The following is a 17,500-nucleotide window of genomic DNA, read 5'->3' as shown; positions in this document are numbered from 1 at the left end:
ACACACACACACACACACACACACACACACACACACACACACACACACACACACACACACACACACACACACACACACACACACACACACACACACACACACTCTCTCTCTCTCTCTCTCTCTCACACACACACACACACACACACACACACACACACACCTACCTTACGACTATCCATGAATGCACCTTGACAACTATTGGTGTCAGTAAGTGAAATACTTCAGTGTGTTATATTGGAGTATTCAGCATTATCTAGTGGTGAGCTTGTAGATGTCAACGCTCCCTTGCTAACCTTTATTCATACAGGTAAATCCCATTGAGACCGAAGACTCTTTTACAAGGGAGACCTGTTTTCCTTTCCCACGTTACCATTCACACACTCATTCATACACCGATAGCAGCAGGCTAACTATCGACATTCACAAGAGGCAAGGTGGGTGAAGTGTCTTGCCCAAGGACATAACAACTATGACGCAAGTGGCAGGGCGGGGATCGAACCTCCAAGCCTTTGATCATCGGCCGACCCGCTCTACCAACTGAGCCACAGTCGCCCTTGCTAACCCCTTGCTAATTCACCGAAGCATAACATTCCTACCAAGTATGTTTGGAAATAACTACAATAAATTCTACACACTGCAGCTTTAAAAAAGGCAAAAATGCAGAAAAATATATCTGAGATTGGGTGCTCCGGTGGTGTAGTGGATAGAGCGCGTACCATATTGGCTCCGGCCTTCGTTGCAGTGGTCGCGGGTTCGAATCCGATCCGTGGACCTTTACTGCAGGTCATCCCCCCTCCCTCCCTCTCTCTCTCTCTCTCTCTCTGTCTGTCTCCCCATTTCACCTCTGTACTATCTAATAAAGCTTGAAAATGCCTAAAAATAATCTTAGAAAATGAGATTATCAAAGAGTATATTTTTTGCCATTGGGGACAAGTAACGACCCTATCTGTTCATATCTGAAGGGCATTGAGAGAGGGATGAAGCACAGAGAGGGTGAGGTGATTAAGAGAGGAAATGAGAGATGTTAAATAATAATAGAAAGTAGGACATTAAAGCAGCTCTGAGTAACATTTAAATATCTTTTAAACAGCCTCATGTTTCCTCTGATAATCATAAATTACCTTTAACAGCAAACGAGACCATCAGTGCAAAGAAAGACGTTTTTATATAGTTTTTATTACTGCTTTTGGTCTGGTCGCACACCCAGTCCGATTTTCGGTTCGCTCGTGCAGGCTCTATGGTCACATATCCGTATTGGTTGCAGATTTCAGTGTGGCGCTGCAACGCGATTTGAGAAGCCTATCCCTCCAGGTGAGGGAAGGGGAGCGGGAGCCTTGTTTGGGACAGTTATTTGTCGTCATAAATGACTGATAACGAGGCTGAACCATCAAAGAAAAAAAAGAGAATGCAATGAAGAAAAGCGAAAAGGGAGAGTGAGTGATAGGCGGGCGGGAGGACGTTGCCAAGCAACGTGTATACAATTTCACGAGAGCGAAACTAGACTGCTAAATGAATGAGCGGTTGGTACTAACACAAAGTTTGCTTTGCTTCACCATCATCAGATAACCATTATCTGAAATAGTCATTATTTACATCAACAACACAAACACATTACCTCATCGTGATCCATAGTCTACTAACTGCCGTCTCTCATTCATTCGCTTTCTGTGAGGACACAGCTCCGTGAGAGAGAGAGTAGTTAGGTGACGCTGCTGAATCAACTCATTGCAAGCAGGTGTGTGTACTGACTGGCATTAGTTGATGCAGTGTCAAAACCACTCTCACGGAGCCGAAAAGAGTCCTCACACTTTCAACACACGAACATGCACTATATTGCGCCCTTCTCAGTCCACGCTCACGCGCCTGGCACGAGCATTTGCGACAGCGGGCGTCGTAAAAATACTACCGCTTTTGTCCAAAGGGGACGCCAACGTGCCATCTTACTCGTAGTGCCTTTAATGGATCATTTAGGAGGTCTTAACGATAGCGGACGTTAATGAGAATGAACAGGGGACCGAGGAAAGAAAGAAATGCATTTAGGAAAGGAAGCAATTTAGGGAGAACGAGTGTGTGTGAGAGAGAGAGAGAGAGAGTGTGTGTGTGTGAGTGTGTGTGTGTCTGTGTGTGTATGTGTGTGTGTGTGTGTATGTGTGCTGTACGAGCAAGAAACGGTTCCGTTTTGCTGACTCCTGTAATGACTAAAGTTGAACCAGCGAAACAGAGATTTGCTTCATTAGGCTTCTGTAAACTGAACACACACACTCTCTCTCTCTCACACACTCTCTCTCACTCACACACACTCTCTCTCACTCACACACACACACACTCTCTCTCTCTCTCACTCTCACACACACAGTCTCACAGTTAATTGTGTAATAGCTACGTTGGTCCACAGTGCAAAATGTGCTCGAGACGCTGCCTTAAACCGCAAACAGGAAGCGTTTTGAATACTTATTATGTCTTTGCTGTAAATGCTTAATGTAACTGTTAAATTGTGTTCTCTACCTTTCACCTTTCCCCCCCACCCCCCCCCCCCCCCCCCCACACACACACACACACACACACACACACACACACACACAGGAGGTGGAGCTCTATAAATCCAGTCAGCAGCAGAAGTTGGGTTTGACCGTTTGCTATCGGACAGAAGACGAGGAAGACCAGGGGATCTATGTGGGAGAGGTGAAAGTCTGTCTGCATGCCTGTCTGTCTGTCTGTCTGTCTGTCTGTCTGTCTGACTGTGTGTGTGTGTGTCTCTATCATTCATCTTCCCTCTCTCTCTTTTTGCCTCTCTCTCTCCCTCCCTTCCTGTCTGTCTCTCCCTCTCTCTGTCTGTCTGTCTGTCTGTCTGTCTGTCTTTACCGTTTATTGACTTTTTCATTCAACTTCATAGGTAGAGTCAGTCAGTGCGTTTCCATGGCACAACTAGATTGGATTATCACATATATCGAACAAGACACTCGAACGGACCGTGTCACTTGTCTGAGTATACATGGCCTTTCAGAAATCGGATAAATGTCCGATGCATGGCTGTCTCCACTATGCTAGGTGGCGCTGTAGCCCTTTCAACCATGCTTTCAACAAGTGGTTTTAGAGCCACGTCCGGTTCTCTTCCGTCAATAACCCATGGTGTAGCCTATCACGCGCAGGCACACAAGCACAGAACGAGAAGTCCGATATGCGATGTCCGATCCCTGTATACATGCAGAGAGAAAACCGACAATGAACGAATTATCTAGGTGTTCTTATCCGATTTCTCTTGTCCGTTATTGTGCCGATTTGTGTGCGAAGTAGATAGGATAAAGGTGTTTACATGCAGTTTAAAAGTCCTGTTGAAGTCTTATTCGTTTAGTTATCCGATTATGAGTCTGCATGTAAACGCACTGACTGATTCAGTATAGAATGCTTGTTGTCAATTGTCATTGTGTGTGTGTGTGTGTGTGTATGTGTGTATGTGTGTGTCACTGTGTGTGTGAGTGAGTGAGTGACTGTGTGTGTGTGTGAGTGAGTGTGTGTTTGGGTGTGTGTGCGTGAGTGAGTGAGTGAGTGAGTGTGTGTTTGGGTGTGTGTGTGTGTGAGTGAGTGTGTGTGTGTGTGTTTCATTTGGTATTTCATACGTACATTATTTATTGTATATTGTATCTATTAATTTTTCCATCACATTCAACATTAATCAATTTATTCACTATCGCACTCGTTTGAATCATTCATAAAACCACACACACACACACACACACACACACACACACACACACACACACACACACACACACACACACACACACACACACACACACACACACACACACACACACACACACACACACACACACACACACCTACTCATTCAGATATTCATTCAGCATTATTAATTTAATGTTAATTCATGAGGTCATATATTTATCCGTCCAATTCCTCAAGTTGCTTTTTGTGTTTTCCTTTAGGTAAATCCTGACAGCATCGCAGCCAAGAACGGACGAATCAGAGAAGGGGACCGAATACTACAGGTAAACTTAGGTTGCGTTCCGAATCGCATACTTTCTACTATATAGTATGTAGAGAAAAGATTTAGGATGTCCCGATTCTTGTGGCCAGATTTAGGATGGTTAGAAGTACCCGGATGTCCTACTTCATGCGGCCAAGATTGTTAGTGTTGAAAAAACTGCATCCTATTTGGGCGAATCTGACCCACAATCCATTGCGCACGTGAAGTGACGTCACATCGACGAAGCCTCCATATGAAAACAAACGGGGATGAGACGGATATAAAAGCAAGAGGCAAGATCAAGGAGCCATGTTATGATGAAATAAGAGAGTAAAGTATGTCCCAATAGTATGCCTCCTGCATCCTAACTAGATTATTTTTATCGTCGGATGTAGTATGTAGAATAGAAAAAAGAAAGAGGAGGAGATTCGGAACGCAACCAAAGGCTGCGTTCCGAATCACATACTTTTTCTTTTTACTACACTACATACTAAAGTACAGAAGAGTTTTAGTCTTTTTACTACACTACATACTAAAGTACAGAAGAGTTTTAGTCTTTTTACTACACTACATACTAAAGTACAGAAGAGTGTTAGTCTTTTTACTACACTACATACTAAAGTACAGAAGAGTTTTAGTCTTTTTACTACACTACATACTAAAGTACAGAAGAGTTTTAGTCTTTTTACTACACTGCATACTAAAGTACAGAAGAGTTTTAGTCTTTTTACTACACTACATACTAAAGTACAGAAGAGTTTTAGTCTTTTTACTACACTGCATACTAAAGTACAGAAGAGTTTTAGTCTTTTTACTTCACTACATACTAAAGTACAGAAGAGTTTTACGGCCACAGGAGAGGAAAATAAATCAGATAAGGAAGATTTATTTTTTCATTATGTCGAGAAATGTCAAGAATAAAGACAAATACTCCAACATCTTATTGGATTTAGCGGGTTATTTATGTATTTTTTTCAGCATACTACAATTGACCTGCATGTATTGGGACATCCTAAATCTTTTTCTGGCATACTACATAGTAGGGGGGATTGGAACGCAGGGAAACTCTAACTGTTCACACTAGTGGCGTTTGCAGGAACATTTTTTCAAGACCTATAATGACCAGAGACTAGTTCTAGTGGCCACATTCCTACCGTTACATTAAAGGCATTTTAGGGGGCGCCCTGAGCTCAGTTGGTAGGGCGTCCCCCCCCCACGGGACTCGGCCAGCAGCAGACCCGGGTTCCATTGCAGCCCGTGGTCCCTTTAAAAAGGTGCTCCGAGGAACTTTCAGTTTGTGTACATTCATTTAATGTTAATTCTAGCGCCCCCTTTGGTTCAAAAGCGGTAGTTCCTGGGTGAGCGTATTACCCATGACAAAGGCATTAAGAAAAATTATAGAAAATTAGCGTTATTTGCACTGATGGTCTGGTTTGCTGTTACATGTAATTTATGATCAGCAGAGGAAAAATGAGACTGTTTCAGAAATATTTAAAAGTTCCTCGTAGCACCTTTAAGTACATGTTTTTGTTCATGGAAATTACTTTTCTTGAACCAAATTACCCCAGGTTTAAGAATAGTTTCAAATCAATCTATGCAAATCTACACCATGTGGGCAAGGGCTGACCAATCAGAGAGAGACGTCAGAAGCCCAGTTACTGCTGCCCTATAAATAGACAGAGTGAGTGAGTGTGTGTGTGTGTGTGTCAAAGCTGGTACTTATTGTCTACCTGGCATTGTCATGGTTACTGGGGCAATGGATAAACGATGTCAGCAACGGTTCCCATGACAGCAGAGCAGCCACACCGAACACATACACACACACACACTTGTTCATTGTTTAGAATTCATCATATGCATCTGTGGTGAAGTGTGTAGGGCGGTCGTCCACTGGGTTACAGGGTCGGTGGTTGGATCCCCCGTCTCCCCGCCACATGTCCAAGTGTCCCTGGGCAAAGAGACACTGAACCCTAAATGTCTCCTGATAGTTAGCTTGCACCCTGCGTGGTAGCTGCTGCTGCTATCGGTGTATGAATGTGTGTGGGAACGGGTGAATGTCTACAAAACGATGTAAAGTGCTTTGAGTCTGTGAAAAACCAGGGAAAAGAGCTTTATAAGTGGAGTCCATTTACCATTTACACACTCACTTAGAATCCCATGTAGGGTTGACACTCAAAGATATGAAGAACATGTTTTAACAATAGCAAACCTGTTAAATAACGCAAATATATATAATTGATAAAAAACCATAGAAACTACAAGAAATAGCTCGAGCAAAGGGGGCTCAAGTGTTGAATTGGACTCACCTAGAACACACATTTAGAGAGGTTTTAAGTAGCTATTTTAAAAGGGGCTTTGTGTAATATGACATCATCAAGAAAGTTCTAGAATGCAACGCTCCCTGGGTAACCCCAACCCTTTAGAATAATAACAGAAGCTACAGTGGCCTTCAAGGACAAGAACAATTCTACATTTTAAACAATGCATCTGATGACATTCCAACTATGACACTTTCAAGATGGCGGCACTAGGCCTTGGTCCAAAATATGCAGAAATATGGACATATAGGAGACCCTTTCTAAGGGAGAAAATAATAATTCAAAAAAAATGTTCAGCTATTATGCACTAAATTAAATGTACTTATGGATATTATAATTACTTTCTACAAAATCTGCTAGGAAATAAAACCCAAAATTCTACACACTGTAGGTTTAAGTAGCTATTTTAAAAGGGGCACTGTGTAATATGACATCATCAAGAAAGTTCTAGAATGCAACGCTCCCTGGGTAACCCCACCCCTTTTGAATAATAACAGAAGCTACAGTGGCCTTCAAGGACAAGAACAATTCTAAATTCTAAACAATGCACCTGATGACATTCCAAAAACATGGATGCCTCCATAAGACTTACCCTCTCAATGTACAAAATGTAACATTAATATTTGTAATTCTCCGCTCAGGAGGATAATTCAGATTATTGGCAGAGGTGATTTTACACCAATGAGGACATATTTATGAATGAGGATATTGATTTTAGCTAATAAATTACTAAAAATGTTACACAGTGCCCCTTTAAATCAGAATTTTCATAATTTTGGCATTTTCAATCTTCTAGATAAACGGAGTGGACATTCAGAACAGAGAAGAGGCCGTCGCCATTTTGACTCGTGACGACAGCATCAACTTCTCCCTCCTGCTGGCACGGCCCGACATAGAGGTGTGTGTGTGTGTGTGTGTGTGTGTGAGTGTGTATGTGTGTGTGTGTGTGACTGTGTGTGTGTGTGTGAGTGAGTGAGTGAGTGAGTGAGTGAGTGTCTGTGTGTGTGAGTGAGTGAGTGAGTGAGTGAGTGAGTGTGTGTGTGAAGGTGAGTGAGTGAGTGAGTGAGTGCAAGCGAGCGTGCGTGAGTGTGTGCGTGTGAGTGAGTGAGTGAGTGAGTGTGTGAGTGACAAGGCCCGACATATAGGTGAGCTCACATGATCACAAATACATTTTTTCTTAGTTTTAAAAAGGTGCTACGAGGAACTTAACAGTCTAATTTTAACACACACACACACACACACACACACACCTACCCGTCGATACCCACAGAACATGGAATAGAGTAGCATTGATTCAAGGAGGAAGTAGGTTAGTAAACTAGGCTGCAAAGTGAGGGATGAACCTGGATCTGACACACACACACACACACACACACACACACACACACACACACACACACACACACACACACACACACACACACACACACACACACACACACACACACACACACACACACACACACACACACACACACAGTGAGTGATGATGAACCTGGATCTGACGTTATGGATGATGAGACTATTTCTAGACAAGGAAGTGAGAGAGAGATTCACTCAATTTAAAGGTGAATGGCATACTTTATGTTCATGTTATCTGCCCTTCAGTTGTTTACTGACCTGTTTATACATTGCATTTTTATTTTTTTTAACCTTTATTTCTACAGGTAAATCCCATTGAGACCGAAGACTCTTTTTCAAGGGAGACCTGTTTTCCTTTCCCACGTTACCATTCACACACACATTCATACACCGATAGCAGCAGGCTAACTATCGACATTCACACGAGGCAAGGTGGGTGAAGTGTCTTGCCCAAGGACACAACAACCATGACACAGGTGGCAGGGCGGGGATCGAACCTCCAACCCTTTGATCATCGGCCGACCCGTTCTACCACCTGAGACACAGTCGCCCCGCATTAAAACAAGAAAACAGTTTTCTCCTGATGCTATATCCACATACCAGGTTTTTCCTTTATTGCTTCCTTCACACTTTGTACTTTATTTTGTCTCCCGAGAACAATATATTTTTTTTACCTTTGTTTATACAGGTGAATCCCATTCAAAGGAGACCTGTTCCTATTCCCACGTTACCATTCACAAACCAGACCCTGATAGCATTGAATTCGTATCATTCGCTGAACACAATCACACATACACACACACACACACACTCCAAATACTGACTGTAGTGACCTTGCGATTTTTCACAAACTGAAACCATCAAGTCCAAACCTTGATTTGATATTTTCTGTTGGATAGATAACTCATGGCTGTGTGCGTACTTTGTCTGTTATCACACACACACACACACACACACACACACACACACACACACACACACACACACACACACACACACACACACACACACACACACACACACACACACACACACACACACACACACACACACAAGATAAATGTCTGTGCCAGTGTGTGACAGCAGGTCTCAGAGTGTGTGTGTGTGTGTGTGTGTGTGTGTGTGTGTGTGTGTGTGTGTGTGTGTGTGTGTCTCCAAATCTGCTGACAGAGGAAGAACTGCAAGACCGTATATTCATACACGACAGTTAAAACACACATGCATGCATACAAATTAACTGATGAATATGCACGGTGTGTGAGTGAGTGTGTGTGTATCTGTGTGAAAGAGTGTGTGTGAGAGAGAGTGTGTGGGTGAGTGAGTGAGTGAGTGAGTGAGTGAGTGAGTATGGTGTGCGTCTGTGTGTGTGTGCATAACACAAATGATTGGGCTGTCACTCAGTCAGTCAGTCAGTATTTATAACTGTCAGAAATGTCAGTGAGAGATGATGGACGTTTTATCGACTAAGCAAATTCCAAATGAGTAAGTGACGTTGGAGCAGCGTTTGACGAGAGACAGAAAAAGCTGAAATAAACGGAATAATGTTCGGGTGGTAGGATGGCCTAGACCAGGGGTGTCCAAACTACGGCCCGCGGGCCAACTGCGGCCCGCTTTTTATTGGCCCGCGGCCGATTTTAAAAAGATAATGTAATATGGCCCTTTTTTGCATTTCTTAGTTAACCCACTAGTGCAGGGGTGTCAAAACTGATTGATTGGCCCGTGGCACATTTAAAAAATATAATGTAATATGGCCCTTTTAATTTTTAAATAATTTAAATGCACTCATTATATTACAGAGAAATATGTCCCATAAAAGAAAAAGAGCACCAAGCCCATCCCAGGGGACCCTGCATAATATTTAATTTAAAATTAATATTATTATGGAAAATCCATGTGTCCTTCTCCAATAGCTTCTAATTCATCTGACACAGTGTCTCCATTTTTTTCATACAAAATTCTTCAGCTTTAGCCTCTTAATTTCCCTCTCAAAGTGCACCAGATTCATGCATTTCACTTTAAAAACTTAAAAAAATCTCCCGGGGGGCATACCCCCGGACCACCCTTGGAGGGGCGGGATCTCGGCTGGCTACGATTTTCACCCAGCTGGTCATTGGACGCAAAAGCAGAAAACACTGGGTGTATCAATGGCAATAAAGCGCTATATAAAACCTATCAATTATTATTAATTATTAATTAATTAATCATTGTGTCCTTGAGCAAGACACTTAGCGCTGTATGACCCCCTTCGTAGTGTGGTAACTTGAGAGGGGATATGGGAAAAGACAAATTTCAATGTAACCATTGACTAATAAAGTTACTAAATTTAATGACGAATTATTGCTATTGATAGCAAGGTAATGGCCAGAGTTATATTGATTATTCTACTACTCGTTTGATAGGGCGATATAAGAGCCTCAATCCAGTATTCAGAAGCTTTGCTAATTGGGTTTAAAAGGTGCTCCGAGGAACTTTCAGTGTGTGTTAATTCTAGCGCCCCCCTTTGGACAAAAGCGGTAGTGTTTTTACCACGCCAGCTGTTGTTCCTGGGTGAGCGTATACCCATGACAAAGGCATTAAGAAAAACTATAAAAAAAAAATACCATTCTTTGCACTGATGGTCTCGTTTGCTGTTACATGTCATTTATGATCATCAGAGAAAAAATTTGACTGTTTCAGAAATATAAAAAAGTTCCTTGTAGCAGCTTTAACAGAACCCTGCAGTGAAGTCTATAAGGAATAGAGAGATCAAGGGGGAGGAGAAGTAATCAGAGAAAGATGGAATGATGAAGGGATGATGGATGGAGAGAGGAAAACGGAGGGGTAGAAATTCATCCCTCGGGATCTAGTTTCCTCTGTCAAGGTCACACACACACACATACATCACACAAAGTACACAAGCAAAATGCAGCATTCATGTAGCCTAGTTTCACACACACAGTAACAAACACCCACGCACACACACACGCACACACTGTAACAACAGAAACACGCACACACTGTAACAAACGCACACACACACACACACACACACACACACACAGTAAGACACACAGACACACACACATCAAACAAAGTACACAAGAAAATGCAGCATTCATGTAGCCTAGTTTCTCACACACACACACAAACACACACACACACTGTACCACACACACACACAGTAAAAAACAAACAAACAGACACACAGATACACACACACACGCACACACACACTGTAACAACAAAAACACACACACACACACACACACACACACACTAAACAGTATGTTAGTCCGTCCTCTACAATATTTCTTATCAAGCAAACAAAGGAAAATAGTGCATTTGTTGGGGTCTATTTTCAGGGGCGGATGGATACAGTTTTATTAGACCGAAGACAAATCTCCACACCGTGGACAATAAAGATTTAACTAACTAACTAACTAGGGATTAATTGCAAATTCTAATAAAGGTACAATGTATTCAGTTCATCCTTTGAGTTCAAGTGTGAGTCTGTATCAACCTAAAGTTATATCTTTAAAAGGTGCTCCGAGGAACTGTCAGTTTGTGTTAATTCTAGCGCCCCCCTTTGGACAAAAGCGGTAGTGTTTTTACCACGCCAGCTGTTGTTACTGGGTGAGCGTATACCCATGACAAAGGCATTAAGAAAAACTATATAGAAAATAGCATTCTTTGCACTGATGGTCTCGTTTGCTGTTACATGTAATTTATGATCATCAGAGGAAAAATTAGAAATATTTCAGAAATATTTAAAAGTTCCTCGTAGCACCTTTAAAGTAAAAAAAAGAAAAGAAAATTATAATTATAATTTGTCTAAACCTCTCTTCTCTCTCTCCCGATAGAATTACTCAATTCAATACTAAGAAAAAAAAATAATAATTTTGATTTTCAATTAACTTTTCTGTTCGTCCTTCCAGAATGAAAACCCAGTCGATGCAGAAGAGGTCATGGAGCTGACTATTGAAGGCTTCCACCCAGACCCCCATCAGTCCTCAGTTTGTACCCACACGTCCCCTCAACTCTCTGGGTACTATCGGCTCTGTCGGGGGGGCGACGGTCCGGAAGGGCTCCAGAGAAACATGAACGAGGAAATGGATGAAGAAGAGAAGGAGGATGAAACACACTTCTATAGGCAAGTCCTTTTTATAGATGTCAGCCATATTGTTTGTTTGTATGTAGTAATAATATTCTCTCTCTCTCTCTCCTTCTCTCTCCTTCTCTCTCCTTCTCTCTCCTTCTCTCTCTCTCTCTCTCTCTCTCTCTCTCTCTCTCTCTCTCTCTCTCTCTCTCTCTCTCTCTCTCTCTCTCTCTCTCTCTCTCTCTCTCTCTCTCTCTCTCTCTCTCTCTCTCTCTCTCTCTCTCTCTCTCTCTCTCTCACCTTTAAAAGTCTGGAAGTTTTATAAGATAATAATTGGGGATGTACAGTAGAAGCTTTTAAACAGCGCTTATTTGCTCTGTCGAGAATGATGATAAAAATAAATGTTATAAAAATAAAAATGCTCTTTGGTTCTTCCAGAGACCCCCCTGTGCCCCTCCCCCCGCTGCTCGGCCTGGCCCCCCTCCTCTCTAACAGCCAGGAGCTCGACAGTGGAGTGGGTCGGACGGACGACAGCACGCGCTACGAGGAATCCTCAGAGCACGATCTACTGGGAGAACAAACCAGCGCCTGCAACACTAACACCACAAACACACCGGGAAGCACCAGGAAATTCAGACCCGGACCGAGCCCAAGGTAGGGTAGGACACACACACACACACAGATACGGACTAACACACACACACACACACACACACACACACACACCAACCCACACACACACACGCACAGTGTTCTGAAAGGACCTAGCCCAAGGGAGGGAGGGAGGGAGGGAGGAAGGCAGGCAGACAGACAGGCAGGCAGGCAGAAAGAAAAATCCTTCTCTGTCCCCAGACATATCTTAAATCTGCCAAACTGTAACTGTTTTAATTAGGATACATTGCACTTTCACCCATTTAATTTTAACTCTAGCCATTCTACATCTCTTTTGCCTTTCATTTGTTTGATAGAATATTGTATATTATTGTATTGTAATTGATAATTGATGATATAATTGAAATTGATGAATGATTTAAAAGTTAATCGAAATAAATGAAAACATAATAATTCTCTATCCCAAGGCCCAGTCCCAGCCCCAGACCCTCCCCCGGCCTTGGCCCGAGTCCGGGGCACCGAGACGTGGTCCATCCTTTCCTCCAGCTGAGCTCTGATTCGCTGCCTGGGCTGGAGGGGGCCGCGTACAGCCCTCTACACCAACTACACCACAAGGTACATTACTGCTGCTTTCTCTCATTTCTGCTCCAGTATTGGCCCTGAAAGCATATTTAGTTTAGTTAAGTTTTAGTTTATTTCATAGACATTCTGCTTAATTAAAGGTGCTCCGAGGAACTTTCAGTTTGTGTTAATTCTAGCGCCCCCTTTTGGACTAAAGTGGTAGTGTTTTTACTACGCCAGCTGTTGTTCCTGGGTGAGCGCACCCATGACAAAGGCATCTCTACCATTGTGTCCTTGAGCAAGACACTTAACCCAAAACTTGCTCCAGGGGCGCTGTACTATGGCTGACCCTGTGTGAGGACCCCCTCTGGAGTGTGTCTGCCTGTCTGTCTGTCTGACTGTACTATGGCTGACCCTGCGCTCTGACCCCCTCTGGAGTGTGGGGACTTGAGAGGGGAGATGAGAAAAGACAGATTTCAATGTGCCTTGTGTACATTGACTAATAAAGAAAAATTAAAGACCACTTCACTGGTGGAAATATGAAGGTGTATTGAACTCTGAGATCCTATGTAGTATAAATGTGCAAACATTTTAGAAATCGGTTCATCCTAGCCTGAGAAAAGGCAGAAAGAGTGTTGTATGGTCTCACTGTCTAACCCTACATCAAATGTAGGGTTAGGATTAACAGGACAGCTGGGCCAAGGGAAGACTGAGGGAAGACTAAGGGAAGAAAAACCTCATTCATTATATTATAATAGCGACTTTATAATGATAGAATGCCGGTTCCGTATGGGTGAAGTATTCCTTTAATTGCAGCACTTCAACCACCACCAGCCCGCTCTGACGATGATGGGCTTGACTGAGGAAGAGTGTCAGCGATACCAAGAACTGCTGGAGATAAAATGTCAATACGAGAGAATCACCGAAGCGACGAAGAATGAACAAGAAAACACAGAAGCAGACGGGACTGAGGAGGAAGCTGCTACTTCAGGGTTCGTACAACTTTTTAATTGTCTATTAAAAAGATGCTCCGAGGAACTTTTAGTTTGTGTTAATTCTAGCGCCCCCCTTTGGACAAAAGCGGTAGTGTTTTTACCTACGCCAGCTGTTGTTCCTGGGTGAGTGTACCCATGACAAAGGCATTAAGAAAAAATATATAAAATAGCATTTTTTTTTGCTGTTATGTTGTAATCTATGACCATCAGAGGAAAAATTTGACTGTTTAAGAAATATTTAAAAGTTCCTCAATGCACCATTAAGTAAATTTTCTGTTCATGGAAAATAACTTTTCTTGAACCAAATTACCTCAGGGTTAAGAATAGTTCCTCGTAGCTACATTAACGTGTTCAGATTTCAAGCACGTTTTTGAACCTTGAAAAATACAAGAATTAAAACCAAGCATTTCCCAAATTTTTCCAGACTCTGTTCGAACCATGTGTCCACTACTTCTTCTATGGTGGATCTGAACTGCAATGCGACTTTTTGAGCAATTATATACCTAGTAAAATATTAATTTTACACTTAGATTTGAAGGTTTTACTGTTTATTTATTAAGTGAGCTTTATTAGTTATAGGCTATGTTTGATGAGAACATTTGGGAGTTTATTTATTCAATGTTGAAAGAATTGGCAAGGTTTTCATTTCGGTGCGTCCCCATTTTTCCATAATCGAGCAGCCCTAAGCTACTGAAGAAAATATATTACTTTTTGTTAAACTATTTGTTGGAAACACAAGAATTAAAACCAAGCAATTCCCACATTTCCAGACTTTGTACGAACCACACTTCTTCTTCTGTGGTGGATGTGAACTGCAATGCGACGGTGAGCGAGCACGAGATGGCGTTGATCGAGGAGGAGTTGCGTCATCTGGAGTTCAAGTGTCGAAACATCCTGAGAGCTCAGAAGATGCAACAGCTCAGAGAGAGATGTGTGAAGGCCTGGATGGAGGATGAACCAGCCAGACCAGGTAACAGACAGACAGACAGACAGACAGACAGACAGACAGACCTGGGGCCTCATTTATAAAGCTTTGCGTGGGATTCACGTGGAAGCTGGCGTACGGAAGAAATGTAGGATGTACGTGCGAACAAAAATATTCGGATTTATAAAACAGTGCGCACTCACGTCCTACGCCTGTTTCCCTTTATAAATCACAATCTACTCTAAATGTGGCGCAGCCTTTGCGGGCTTCACGTAACGCCCATATTTACCCATACATAGTCATCGACACGCCCGAATTAATATCATTTACTGAGTGCATGAAGGCGGTAGTGGCAATCGCCGACTGAAAGGGAAATGGAAAAATAAACTCCACACGGTGTGGATCACTGCGGTCACCCCGAAGTACCCGTTGGAGAAGTGGCGACCAGGGAAAATATAGTTTGGTGGCAGTGTGAGCGTAAAGGCGATAGAGTGCAGCCTGTGGCGATCTCTGTGAACGCTGTGGCCGAAATAAAAAGAAGTGATCCGACATAAAAGTGGACGCAAACAAGTGCATATCCTCACACAACAGTGTTTGTGCCACGAGCGGGGGGCACTGAGACCCCCCCATGAGATACAGATTCGGAGAATTCATCCCGGGGCAGTGACGGGCGGCGGAGGGTTAATAATAAACTTCACAGTCCCTTTCAAAACACAATTGCGACGTGCTTAAACACAAAGAAAAACACATAGATAAAACGGACTAAAAGCCGTGAAAAAAATCACAGTAGCCTATGTGATGTACAGTAGGCTTATCATTAGTGTATGAAAAGGTGCACTCCTGTCTGCCTGACTGAGGCATCGAGAACAGCGTCAGTGTAAAAGTAATAGGCTGTATTCCACCTCAATATTATCAGAATTAATTCCACAACATGCAGATAGGTTATTCTTTAATAACTGCAGAGCTTATTCGAACGTTGCTATTTTGTTTTTATTTGCACTCATATGTCTCCGTTTGTAGGCTATTTAAGATCCTAATTCGTTTTGTTTTTGTTGGTATCACTCCATGGAAAAATCCGTGGAGGCATTTGTTCATTAGTTGTAAGAATGGCTTCATCCGTTTTGCAAAGGAACTCCCAATATATGATAGACCTACATGGCTTATAATAGGCCTATCTGGATACATTTTACACAAACACATTCGTTCTCGCACTTCATACATGTGCCGACGGAGTCGCCGTTTCTCCTTTCTCCACTTTCTGTGCGTACGCATGGGTCAGAGTTTGCGTGGAGGACCGCACATCTCCCGTCAAGTTTGGTTTTTATAAATCCCAATATTTGCTTAGAAATTGGCGTGCGCCCTCTTCTGGGCGTACGCAACGTTTATAAATGAGGCCCCAGGTAATGATGGAGGGAAAGAGAGAGAGAGAGGGAGAGAGAGAGAGATGTGTGAAGGCCTGGATGGACGACGAACCAGCCAGACCAGGTAATGATGGAGAGAGAGAGAGAGAGAGAGAGAGAGAGAGAGAGAGAGAGAGAGAGAGAGAGAGAGAGAGAGAGAGAGAGAGAGAGAGAGAGAGAGAGAGAGAGAGAGAGAGAGAGAGAGAGAGAGAGAGAGAGAGAGATAGAGAGATAGAGAGATAGAGAGATAGATAGATAGATAGATAGATAGATAGATAGATAGATAGATAGATAGATAGATAGATAGATAGATAGATAGATAGATAGATTTAATAAAGTGGCCGGTGAGTGTTTGTGATTGAAATAAACTAAATTAAACTTGCAGGTCTGGACAATAACAACCAAGAAGACGATGAAGATGATTTAAACGACCCTCACGAGCTGTCGGCCATTAACGAGTTGCCGGAGCGACTGGAGGCCACAGACCAATCAGAGGACAGAGACCAAAGCACCAGCGCCTACAACACGGGCGGGGAGAGCAGCCGCAGCACGCCATTGGTCAGCACAGAACAGATCCCGCCTCTCCAGGAAGTGGAAGAACAAGAGAGAGGTGTGCAAAGGAACTATTTTCCCTTGGTGTTTTATTACTCTTATCCTGCATGGTAAATGGTAAATGGACTCCACTTATGTAGCTCTTTTCCCTGGTTTTTCACAGACCCAAAGCGCTTTACATTGTTTTGTACACAGATATGTCAGCCTTTCCTGGACTATATAACAGTACTGAAGGGACCTACATGTCACCTCATTAACTTTTTTATTTTCTGTTTAACATTTGCCTATAGTTTAAACAATGTAATTGGAAGTCCTTAGAACCCTGTAAAGTAGAGTATGCCATTGTTCTGTTCTGTTCTTTATCAGTTGTGTTTCTGTGTTCTATGAAAAAAAATAATAATAATAATAATAATAATAAAAGTATTTTAAAATAGTTTTATTATTTGCCATCCCAGGCGGCAGACTGCTGATGTCTCCCCTCGGCCTCCTGCCTCCTATGAACTCGCCCCTGACACCGCGAAGGCACCGGCGCGACCGCGACAGAGAGCGGCGCCATTCCAACCTCAGCGGCTCCTATTCGCCCAGCTCTTACAGGAAGTACGAATCAACCAATAGCAATGCAGCACAGGGCTCAAGCTCCACCCCTACTACACCCTCCAAGTTCAGGTGAGTTTTTTTTTTGCTATTTTCTGCTACTTATAAAACACATCTTAAT

The 17,500-nt window shown here is 42.7% G+C and overlaps 1 protein-coding gene across 1 annotated transcript in view; it reads left to right on the top strand.

The window, feature by feature from the left end:
• LOC307253529 (PDZ domain-containing protein 4-like) overlaps nucleotides 1–17,500 on the top strand; it is a gene marked incomplete at both ends in the record, with an annotated part of 47,758 nt that overhangs the window by 20,569 nt on the left and 9,689 nt on the right. The window contains 10 exons of the mRNA XM_080031636.1: nucleotides 2,584–2,682; nucleotides 3,945–4,007; nucleotides 7,100–7,201; nucleotides 11,580–11,794; nucleotides 12,179–12,394; nucleotides 12,820–12,967; nucleotides 13,730–13,905; nucleotides 14,679–14,878; nucleotides 16,619–16,843; nucleotides 17,241–17,451. Of these exons, the coding sequence (XP_079887762.1) occupies nucleotides 2,584–2,682; nucleotides 3,945–4,007; nucleotides 7,100–7,201; nucleotides 11,580–11,794; nucleotides 12,179–12,394; nucleotides 12,820–12,967; nucleotides 13,730–13,905; nucleotides 14,679–14,878; nucleotides 16,619–16,843; nucleotides 17,241–17,451 (1,655 nt within the window). The remainder of the gene's footprint in view (nucleotides 1–2,583; nucleotides 2,683–3,944; nucleotides 4,008–7,099; nucleotides 7,202–11,579; nucleotides 11,795–12,178; nucleotides 12,395–12,819; nucleotides 12,968–13,729; nucleotides 13,906–14,678; nucleotides 14,879–16,618; nucleotides 16,844–17,240; nucleotides 17,452–17,500) is intronic.

This window comes from Ammodytes marinus, assembly GCF_949987685.1.
Source record: "Ammodytes marinus genome assembly, chromosome: 7".
Lineage (NCBI taxonomy): Eukaryota > Metazoa > Chordata > Actinopteri > Uranoscopiformes > Ammodytidae > Ammodytes > Ammodytes marinus.
The sequence above is the reverse complement of the archived record's forward strand: the minus strand, read 5'-3'. Positions and strand labels throughout refer to the sequence as shown.